Source organism: Coccomyxa subellipsoidea, assembly GCF_000258705.1.
Source record: "Coccomyxa subellipsoidea C-169, whole genome shotgun sequence".
Classification (NCBI taxonomy): domain Eukaryota; kingdom Viridiplantae; phylum Chlorophyta; class Trebouxiophyceae; family Coccomyxaceae; genus Coccomyxa; species Coccomyxa subellipsoidea.
The window spans coordinates 1,980,389-1,991,573 of record NW_005178040.1 but is presented as its reverse complement, the minus strand read 5'-3'; the positions used below and the strand labels follow the sequence as shown (position 1 = coordinate 1,991,573).

Sequence of the window (11,185 nt, the reverse complement as noted above, 5' to 3'; positions counted from 1 at the left end):
ACTTCATTTCCATGTATCTTGCCATAGAGTTGCAAAGCCTTTGCTTCTATGTTCTAGCGGCATTCAAGAGAGAATCTAAGTTCTCAACAGAGGCTGGGCTGAAGTACTTCCTCTTAGGGGTGTTCTCGCCAGGCCTGTTGCTCTTCGGTTGCTCATTGATTTACTACTTCACAGGAGTGATCGAGTTCTCGGAGCTGTCGAAGGTCTTCGCCTCGCAGAGTGTATTGTGCACAAAAATGTGCTGCACGTATGAGTGGGCCATGCTGTGCACCTGTTGTCGGGCTTGCTCGAGCGCCGCCGTCCTTGCCAGCTGCCTGGCGGCTGCCAGCACGAGGGGGTGGTCCACCGGGAGGCTACCACCATCAATATTGCTTTTATCAGAGCCTGTGGTAGTAAAGGATGCGCTGACGCTGGCCATGAACGCTCTGTTTGCCGCGATGCGAGCGTTGCGCGCCAGCTCTATGGCGCTCAATTGCTGCAGGGAGCAGACCAGCACGTCAAGCTCAGGACTTCCTATTACATTGGTTAATAATATTCTGTGAGAAACAAGCCTCGGCAAGCATGGCAGCTTGTTGGCCCACATTGATTAAATAAATCCGGCTGTCAAGGAATTGCTGTGGCGTCTACCTGGCACTCTTCATCGCCGGCAGACTCGAGGCCACCTGTGGACAGGATCTGAGAAGGCGGCAGCCGCTGTAATGCAGCCTGCAAAAACTCATTCTGCGGCCCAGCCGCCTGCCGGGACCCAAGTGCGGAGACATTGCTTGTGCCTGGCTGTCCCACAGGTGGAAAATCCACTGCGACACCTGGTGCCGCCGGGTGCTGTGTCGCCCAGGCCCATGCAGGGGCGGCTGCACAAAGGGCCACGCTCTCACAGCCTTTGCTGCCGCCAGCAGAGTCATCCCCACTTATAGCCGTCGCAGGTGGTTTGCACACAAGAGAGCCTCCTTCAGCCGCAGGGCTCCCTGCCGGCTCCATGCAGGGAGTTGCGGCTCTGGTAGCCACTCCGCATGTAGTGAATGCAATTACCGCGTGCTGCTGCGCCAGCTGCACGGGAGCTTCCTGCTGCTGCGGAGCATGCGCTTGTGCTGGCTGCATCTGCTGCACTGGCGCTCTGACTTGGCAGCTCTGCAGGTGGCAAGTGTCGCTCTCCTGCGAGTCCTGCTGCAGCGATTCTTCTCCGCGGCAAGCAGCGCAAGTGGGGACCGCCAGTGTGTGTGCCGCATTTTCGGGGTCGCTGTTGCATGCGCCCGGCGCATCGCCCGGTGCAGCATCTGTCTCCAATTGGACGGCCCCTTCTGAGCAGCTGCTGTCGGTGCATGCTCTCAAGGGGCATTGGGGCGGGTCGGCAGCTGCGGCTGCTGCTGCGCAGGAGGACTCTGAAGAAGCTCCACCCGCAGCATCCATGCTGGTGCTGGCGCAGGCCTCCAGGCTGCCAGGTGCCTCTACAGCAGTGCACGCGTCCTCTGCCGGCTGGTCTTCGTGCGCAGCCGTCCCGGCACATGGGCCGTCACTGGGTTGGCCCGGCGTCGCTGACTCAGAGGAGCCGATGGTGGCATAGCCCCGGGTGCCGGCCAGCTCGCGCTTGCTGCACGGTGTCCGACAGGAGGAGAATGGCGGCCTGCTCGGCAATCTTTAGTCAGAGCTTGCGTACCCAGTTGTTCCATATATTCCATGATCGCATTCAAGTATCACGAGCATGTTCCCCAGGTGTATGTGTACAGATGAACACAGAATAGACATTGCCTGGCAAATAACGTTGTGCCTGTGGCGACTCACAGACCTGGAAAGATGAGTGCGCGGATCACCTGAGCTGCGCACAGGTCCACGAGGCGTCGCTGCGAACTTGCAGCAGGGTCTCATAGGCGATGATGCGCCACTGGACGCACAGGCTGCACTGGATCCTGCACCCAACCGCAAGCCCTCAGCCAGCTTAAACGTTCCCTGCACTGGGACTCTTAGCTGTTGCCCCAGAAGCGATCTAATTGAACATAGACAACCAGCAAAGGTACAGCAGATGAGGAATGAAGTCGAGACCAAAGAGAATTATAAAAGCATGGTGGGGCAGGGGCCAGACCAGTGGTCTCGCTGGTGCTCCTCGGAGTGGCGCTTGAGGCGGCCCAGCAGCTCCAAGAATGCAGTGCTCTGCATCAGCGCCTTGTCTATGGGGATGTTGGGCTCGCCCATCGCCGCAAAGCCGTCAAAGAACCGCTCGTACAGCTCCCTGCACCCAACATCTTGACATCAAGTCCTTTTGACAAACATGACACTGACGAGCGATGCTTCTGCTGCACCATGATCTGACAATTGAGAGTGCCTGTGACCAGCTCAGGAAGACCACACTAGCAGAGTATATCTTATATTGAAGAATTCCACCAAGTTTGCGCATATTTCCAGGTGGTTTTATGTCTTAATCGCTGATTCAAAATACATACAGGTTCATGATTTATCGTGACAGGGGGTGGCGGCGCGCACGTGGCGGGGGCTTTGGCGATGCAGAAGACGGCGACGCCGAAGCCAATGGGCGTCTTGTCATAATCTTTGAAACGGGCATTGCCGCGGCGCAGCATGACGCGCGGGTAGGGCCGCAGGCGCTGGAAGTACGCCGTGTCCGTGCTGTTGCGGCACACCAGCAGCACCGCCGGCACCTGCGCAACCACCCCTCCTGCTCAACCTTCCTGAGACAGGAGCATAATAAATGCGCGTGATGAATTTATTCCAATTGCTTCTTCCAACACAGGTTGTGTTCCGTCTACCCTGGACAGTGCACCTAATGTCTGCTTGATGTGTTGAGCATGCATGGTGGGTGGGCACCATCTGTCTAAGCACAGAGACGCTTCAGTGAGGGGCCTTCACTCCACTCTAGGGTGCCGGCACCGCTGGCCCTACATCAGGGATTCATATTTGCATGCATGCCCTTGGGTGGGAAGGTGCTGAAGGGTGCTTCTTTTCTGCTGGAATCGCCGATATTATTATCATTACAGTATTACATGATTTTCCTGCCAGGAGGCATGGTGCATCTGCAGACAAGCTGCATTCAAAGGCTGTTAACTTCCTCGGTATATTGCAAGGCAATTGTGCTTCTTTTGGGTGGACATTGGGGGTCAGGGGTGCACCCGGTCGTTCTCCACCTCGTCGATGGCGCGATTGACGAAGCGCCACTGAGTGGCGGCCGAGTAGTCGGGGTTGAGCAGCACATGGAACCCCGCCCAGCTGTTGCTCATCAGCAGCCCGTTCATCTGCACGGCCGCAGCTTTCCACGCAGTCAGGAGCTGAGTTTTTGCAATACTCAACCGCGGATGCTTGGAGATTGTGGTCTGGATGAATGGATCGGAATTAGAATCAATTTTTGCAAGTAGTTGGGCGGCATCCGAAAGCAACACAGAGGGAAACAATGAATACAATATGGCAGATGGTGAAGCTGAGATATGCAGGCGGACCTTTTTGTCATAGAGGACTTGGGCGGGGATGTTGGGCGCCACCATGGAGTTGGTGCATGGATCCAGCAGGCCTGCTATGAACGGCTGCTCCGGCGTCGGCCGCGGCAGCCGAAACACCACAAAAGACGCCGCCTGCATGCGTGCACCGATCCCTCTGATCAATTTTAACGCAGACATCACGGGTTGCAAGATCTTATTAGACGGCTGGGGTTGCTGAGCAATTGTTGCTTGAAGAAGGAGGTGATAGGGTGCGGCGTCTCCTCAGCACCCTGTTGACAAGATTAGTGATTATGGTGTTTTAGCAATGGCTGGGTTTGACGGGTGGAGGAGGGAACTCTGCATGGAGGAGACGGGCACCTGGATGATCCAGTCAGGCGTCAGCCCCATGCGCTCCACCTTCTCCTCTGTGTCAACCTCCGCTTCATCCCCCTGCAATTGACTCAGCAGGCCGCTTCAGAACTGCACTGCTTTCCCTGCAGCGTCTCAAATGCAACTCAACTTCATTCCCTGCACGTTTCCAGCGGAAATGCACCGCATTACGGCAGTGCAGAGCTCCGGCTTCCAGCGTGGAAAACAGTTTTCAAGAGGTAGCTTGAATATGCACCAGGCAGGTGTTGGCCTGGCCGCAGCAGGGGCAGTCCCAGGCGCCGTCTGGTAGGTCGGTCGGCGTCAGGCATGGCTGCTGCAGGCACAGCGTGTGCATCGCCCTCTGACACTGCCCGCAGTGCAGCTCTGCCCCTGTCACACCGCACCCCACCAGTCTCTCCTTCGTGCCAGGCCCCACAAGTACTGACCGACAAATGCCAAATGCTCTGGTAACAGGGGACTCTGAAGTTGAAAGTCCCTTGCCACTAAGCGTCTCTGTAAGTTTTGAAGGAAATGTGAAGGGGGGTGTGACGTGCCTGGCTCCAGGCAGAGAGTGCAGGAAGCAGAGGTGGAGAAGGAGTGTATCTGCTGCAGGCGCTGCAGGCGCGCCACCTCGGCCGCCGGCTCGCCACAGGCACCCTCCAGCTCCTCCAACACCGACTGCACCAGCCCAGGCCTGCCACAGCGCCACAGCACACATTCTCACCCCCACTCAACCGCACAGTGCTTGACATCTGCATCCTGCTTTGCCCTCAAGCCCGCGGTTCAACAAGATAGTCACGACGAAACCAGCCATGCAACGTGGCACCCAAGATAGAGATGGCCGAACGAGACCAGGGGAAGCAAAAGAAGAAGATCCTCTTCCTGTAACTTTCCTAGGCAAGACTATATAAGTACTTGAGTTGGAGTTCCCTGTAAACTGACAGGTCAGTGAAATTGCAATGGAATAGAGGGGTGTGTACTTGCGGTGCAGGCGCTCCCAGTCCTGCATGTCGGCCACATGGCCGTCGTCCAGGCTGTCCTTGCGCAGATCCTCCTGCCGCACCCACATCATGCTGCGCTCGCCGTAGAACCGCACCAGCACCCGCTCTGTGCACACCAACCATGTGTCGTTGCTGTCTACACGCCATCTGCGCAATTACTTGCATGTCTCCCTGACCCCGTGCCACTGACAGGTGGATTCTCAGTACTGGTTCACCCTAGCTGCACGTTGCTATCAGAAGCTATCACCCAAATGTACAACCCCAAACGTCAACCAAATTCCTCCCTTTCACATGGATCTTGCATGGGCACAATGTGGGGCCGCATAGGAAGAGTCACCTCCTCATAAGAGGTGCTGCATGGGCACAATGTGGGGGTGCAAAGGGAATGATTCCTGGGAAAGTGGGCAGGCCGGCAGCGCACCATGTTTGTGGGACTCCAGCAGCTGGCCCATGTCCTTGCGCAGGCACAGCCGAGCGCTCCACACCACCACCGGCCAGTGGCACTTCCAGCCGCGCACCTTGGCCAGCAGCTGCGTCCCTACCACCCACCTGTCAAACCACATGCACTGCTCTCTAGCCCTAGATCTATCGTGCAGCAAATGGCTTGAAAGGGCGCTGATTTCTTTCTAGCTACTCTGTTCTGGGGATAGCACACCTGGTGCATGTGTCTTCTGAGATCTCCGATATGCGCTGCAGCAACGCAGCGCCGCGTCTTGGCACCGGCACGGCTGTGGGGGGCAGAACAGCGGTGCCTGCTTTCCGAGGCCTCCCTCGTGGCCGCTTTGTGGGAGGTTGCTCTGCCTTGGGCTGCGCAGCCGCTCTAGTATGTGGCCTGTTCAAAGAGCAAAATTTGGTGCCTTCTTTCATGCTGGAAGCAGCTGGTGCTGCAGGCGTGAAAGGCAGCTGCAGGTTGTGCCAGTCTCCTGGCTTCCTCTTGCTTCTGGCCCTCTTCTGACTTTTCCAATCTGACCCTGAGAAGTACCCCAAGTCTCCCTCTTAAAAGACTAATATTTTACCGTTTTAGTGAATTGAGGTATTACCCGACTTTGGGTAGAATCAAATTCGCTGCAAGGAAGGGAAGCCCTCTTACCACTGGGCGCGTCCAGACAGTACTGCTGTGCCTCCTCCCATGGGAGCTTGATGCGCACATTCCGAAGGTCAGAAATGGATATGAATGCTTCGAGTGCCGCATTTGAGCGCTTCACGCACGTCACGATACCCTGCTGAGCCAATCTCGAAATATGTTTTCGCGGAATGTCGCTAAACCTTGCGATCCGCGGAAAGTTTAATGTAAAATGGACATTTCTGTACAGATAGATAAGAATGCCGACTTATCGGTGTGAAAGGGGGACGAAGGGGGTGTCGATACACAGCAAAACAAGTGGCACTGGGAACCACCAGGGGCAAGCTGTCTCACATGAAAGCGCCCCTCGCCACGATGTTCTGAAGGCAGAAGACTGCCCGGAATTAGGACCTCGCGACGTGTTTTATCCATATTACCATGAGCCAGCGCGCATTGATGGTTAAATACCAGATCAGCGATCAAGGCCTTGTACAGAATCCCAAGTTCAATTGTGCTCGCACGTCAAAATGTGCGCGTTGCTAGGTAATACATCAAGGTGTACAGTCGGTCAAGAGCTCTCAATGCCAGCTGTCCTCTGCCAAATGCTAGAATGAGGGCCCTGTGTTCACCAAAGCAAAGCGGCCACCCACGGGTCCACCCATCATTAGCTCCTAAGGACCATCTGCATATACTTGATGTAGGAATCGAACCGTGGGGTTCTTCTTTCCTGCAGGAGCTGCTTGCATGCATGTAGATTTATTATGGATCAATTCTCTTTGCAGCACAAGCCCATATTCAGTGTTATCAGGTGATCAACATCATGAAATTAGCGGAAAGGAGTCCTTTCATAGGACTGGAGCCAGCAGTATGAAGTACATGTTGGTTACAAGAGCAGTCTCAACATAGTCAAATTTTTGACATTGTTGCAATGCATGCAGTCACCATACAGCCCACTAATTGATCGACAGCAAATGAAATCCCATGCCCAATTCTCGACGATGTATTGCCAATGCAGCCAACAGCGGCCCATGACTAACAAAGAATTTCAGTAGCACTCATAATTAAATGTTCTCAATGGTTCAATGTCAATGCCTGCCCGACATATATTAAGTTTTTCTCGAGGTGTCCCAAAAAGGTACAATAGGGTGCACCCATCATGGGAGCCTCCCTGTATGGCCATCCATCCAAGGAACCAACCTCGCGCAAAGAATACAGCGGATATATCACACACGCATGCCCGAAAAGACCAGCCGGTAAATTATGTACCTGACACACGACTGCAATGTGTTCGCTCCAGCATGAGTTTGACTAGTGCTCAGCAGGGAATGTTTCTCACGTGGACGACTGGGGGTTTGCTTGGGATTCCCTGAGCGGGCCCACTGGGCTGCCCCTGGCATAGGGGCAGGGCCCGGGATGACTACCCACCAGTAATGACTCTACCTCCAGGGCGTAAGTATACCCCTGCCATGATACAAACACTGCGCAAATGGTCAGCACGCTCAGGAGGAGCGCTGCTGTTGCCGAAATCAGCACATGACTGGTGCAAGCCGCAAAGGTGACTAAGTCTAGCTTTCTCCCCTCGCCTGCCTTGTCACTTCAGGGCAGCAGGTGGCCTCTGGCTCTGCTTTGAGACCCATGCACTGCCCGCTGCATGCCCTCCCCTCTGCACCGAACTACCTTCCGGAAAAGGGCCCTCCGAAGAAAGATTACGCCTGACTGTGGACAAAGACCGAATTTTCTGGTCGATGGCCTGCTGGGACACACAGACAAATACAGAGCGGCAGCCAGGGCATGCGCAGGCTAGCAAGCTATACTGCGCAGGTCCTGGAGCCAGATTCGAAATCCAACAATCCAGAGAGAGAAAACAAAACACCAGGGGCACCGCCCAGAAGGGCGCGGCTTTGGGCCAGGACGGCGGATCCTGCGACCCCAAAAAAATTCTGGCGTGCTACATGCTGTTCCGCAATGTGAGGATGGGGTGCCGGGAGGCTGCGACTTCGCAACGCACTCCCGGTGCTGGGCCAACTTGAGAGCGGTTCCAGCTGTGTTCATTCGTTGGTTGTGAGTCTCCTCTGTGCAGCCTCCACTGTGCGGAAAAAATAATGATGTCTCACGTAGCACTCCTGTGGAACCCCTCCTCTCTGTGTCCACTTTAAGGGTCCTGCTCAGCGCCCTTCAAATAATTCAGCACCGCCAGCACCCTCCGGCACGCTTCAGTGCGCGCCTAAGAGCCTCCGGCCGCCGACAGAGACAGCGGCGTAGTTGGTATTGCTGCTGCCGGACTGGCTCTTGGGAGGTTGGCACTGGAAGAGGCCGTCGTCGTAGCGATTGCAGGTCCAGCCGCTGCTCTTGCAGGCGGCTGACGGCCAGGGAGCGGAGATGCACGGTGTTGTCGACCCCTTGCCGCACTCCAGCGCGTTCCCTCCGCACTGGCCCTGCGCGCACAAGGCAATTGTCCTTCAGGCTCTGCTGCTCAGATCCTGGTCATCCAAGAGCACAGAACACACGCTCACGAGGCCATTCTTGTGTGCACTATTTGCAGCCCTTTGGCATGCAGCCCCCTTGATCCTACTGGCCTGTGGGTCCAGCACCTCCTTGGGGTCCTTGGGCAAAGACATGAACTTGGACGGCTTGAGGCTAATTTTGGATTCACAGAGCACTGGAAAATCTAGAAAGTCAAAGTCAAGGGGGTGGCAGGAGGCTGGGGAGCTCACATAGTCAATGATGTACATCTTGCCGTCAGCTGACAGTGAGGAGCTGTCGCTGGAGGGGGCCTTGGCGGGAGAGGATGAAGGCCCTGCAGCCGGCGACGGGCTGCTGCCGCTGCTTGGTGAGGGGCTCGAGGAGCTCCCAGACCCAGATGAGCCTGAGGAGGAAGACGGCGCTGACGCTGAGTAGCTCGTGGTGTTGCCACTGCCTCCCTGCAGCCGCCAGCAAAGCCCCACAATCAGTACTGTTTCAGGGCTAAACACGCTAAGAGGTCAGCAAAAATCACAAGAAAGATGCTGCCGGGGGTGTTACTGACAAGTGTTGTTCAGAAGGGAGCAAAAGGCGCACCGAGCCGCCGACAGCGGAGAACTGCTTGGCGCCGTCGCCGCCCTTGGCAGAGGTGATGGTGTCCTCAATGGTCTCGCCCGTAACGGAGGTCACACGGATGGGCATGGGGAAGCTGCTCTGCCAGGGCCCGTGGGTATTGTAGTAGGGCCACTGGTTGTTCACCGTGCGCTTGAGCGGCAACCACTCCCCGTTCAGCTTCACCTCCACCCCCGCGATGGGCACCCTGCCGCAAGCATGCATGATGACTCAGCAACTTGCGCATTTGCCGGGCACATTTAGACCCCATCACAGGATCATGACTATGCAAGCACGCGCACGACTGGGCCATTCATACACTCGCCCCCAATATCAGCTCAACACAGAGACTGCCGCCCGTTTACGTCCACATCACCACAGAGCAGTCACATCAGCAAAGGCACAACTCTGCACTGGACCACTCGATATGCTGACTTCTATGTGGTGCTCTATTTGGTGGCAACACTACCTGCTCAAGCTGAGAAGTATCTTGCTGGGTGGAAGTACAGCAAAGATGGCCAGGTAGCACACCTGGTGTTGGAGACGACAAGGGAGAACCAGTAGTAGGAGCTGACAACGATGTCATAGCGCAGGGGGGTGTCGGCAACGTTGCAGGGCACCGCGTACCACTCTACCTTCCAGCGGCCGTCGCCCCTCGAGTTCATGTCGATGTCGCCGAAGGCGCACTCGGGGCACCTGCGCTCAGCACGGCTGCATATCAGCATCCCTGAGACTCCAAAGCAGCCAGTGGTGCACAGGTGCATGCAGGCCGAAGGAGCGGGCCAACAAATACACGAGACAGGCAGTGGTGCACAGATGCATGCATGCTCGGGGTGCAGGCCAGACCAAGCAGCAGACGCTGTAGTGAAGACGTGAAGCACCTGTTGTTGACAAAGCCGGTCTTCCATTCGGTGGTGCTGGGTGGTGTGGTGCCGAGGCCGGCGCCGGTGCCTCTGAACTTGATGCAGAGCCCACAGCCGTTGCCATTCTCGAACTGGGCATCGTTCAGCGCAATTGTCATGTCAGTGCCGCTGCTCCAGGGCAGCTTCACTGTATTGGCAAAGTTCTCGTTGTAGCTGCAGGTCCCTTGTGCATCCTGCCCGTCCTGCTGCCCATAGAACGTGCCCTGCGCAGACCAGATCTGCCTGATGAGTTCTGGTGTAAAGCCCTGGTGGGTGAAGGCCAAATGCACGCCGGCACAAGCAGGCGCTGCAGCCCCATAGGCTACATAAACATGGGATCTGATGATCTCCCATGTGCGACAAGCTGTATCTTGCCTCTCAGCGGAGACGCCTCTTCTCTAAAAGATTCAATTGCAGGCTCACAAACATCTGCTCAGGCTGCGGGACGAAGACTCACCTCTCCCTTCTGTAGGCTGTCCTTATTCGACACGCTGGACCATGAAAACTCAGCTGTCGCCAATGGAGCGCTGATTGCTGTGACCACAAAGGCGATGAGGGCGCCGAAAGGAGTCATGGATTCCGAGCTTCGCGACAAAGATCAAGACCTCTGATGGTTCCTGCGACACGCAAGTATATGAATGTCACATACAAAATTGCAGGGATGGCAACACACTGCTGAGAGGGGCCCTCAGCACGAGTTCCGGCTTCACCCTAATCCTAGCTACTCGATGCACCAGCCCCACAAGACACTTTTCGACAAACTTAAAACGAAGCCTCCCGATATGCTCTACGCAGCTGATACTGAGTCCATCTAAGGGGCCAACCACTGACGCAGCCCCTCACGCCGTCCCAGCCTAAAAAGCAATCGCCGCCAGTTCCGGCTTGCACGAACTGGACTGCCGACACCCCGTATTGCCCGGACCTGTCCTTAGGATGAACAAAGCTTGATGTCGACCCACAAAAATGCCACAAAACAGAGAGCCGTAAGATTTGGGGCGTCGTACACCGAAGTCACAGCCCTGAAGATGGTGTGCACAGAGTCCCGACGCGCCAAAACCAGAGGGACACAGGGAATCGCAGCGAGGCGAGCACAGGTCGGCAATCGAGTTGTTCGGCAATCTTCTAAAAGCTGCACCAGGCTTGCGTCTCAAGACGCTCCACTCGCCCAGAAAACTTTAGCAAGATGTGTGGAGGAGCGACGCATCAAAGCTGCCGGAACGGGCAGCTCTTTTGGAGCCTGGCTGCTCACCGTCTGATGCAGGCTGCGGCGCTGGATGCGAACTTTATCGCAGCACTGGAACAAATTTCCACCCGCCGCTCACTGCAGGCGTTTCTTGGCAGAAGAGCACGGGCACTGCG

At 56.2% G+C, this 11,185-nt stretch overlaps 3 protein-coding genes across 3 annotated transcripts; 1 reads left to right on the top strand and 2 right to left on the bottom strand.

The window, feature by feature from the left end:
* Positions 1-29: 29 nt before the first annotated feature.
* COCSUDRAFT_10967 (hypothetical protein) lies at positions 30-224 on the top strand (the record flags this gene model as incomplete). The annotated part of the gene is made up of 1 exon (XM_005650515.1): positions 30-224. A coding segment is annotated over one exon (195 nt), but the record flags the coding sequence as incomplete, so codon positions are not given.
* Positions 225-603: 379 nt separating this feature from the next.
* COCSUDRAFT_83615 (hypothetical protein) lies at positions 604-5,352 on the bottom strand (the record flags this gene model as incomplete). The annotated part of the gene is made up of 13 exons (XM_005650727.1): positions 604-735; positions 1,030-1,178; positions 1,395-1,588; positions 1,809-1,904; positions 2,078-2,224; positions 2,476-2,648; positions 3,132-3,239; positions 3,441-3,572; positions 3,798-3,869; positions 4,045-4,122; positions 4,419-4,482; positions 4,769-4,895; positions 5,211-5,352. 13 exons carry the CDS (start codon positions 5,350-5,352, stop codon positions 604-606), a joined length of 1,614 nt encoding a protein of 537 aa, XP_005650784.1.
* A 2,713-nt stretch (positions 5,353-8,065) lies between these two features.
* Positions 8,066-10,400, bottom strand: COCSUDRAFT_40205 (hypothetical protein; the record flags this gene model as incomplete). Its single annotated transcript, XM_005650514.1, has 6 exons — positions 8,066-8,287; positions 8,567-8,773; positions 8,910-9,132; positions 9,456-9,620; positions 9,806-10,050; positions 10,284-10,400. The coding sequence occupies 6 exons, from the start codon at positions 10,398-10,400 to the stop codon at positions 8,066-8,068; spliced, it is 1,179 nt and encodes a 392-aa protein (XP_005650571.1).
* Positions 10,401-11,185: the final 785 nt, after the last annotated feature.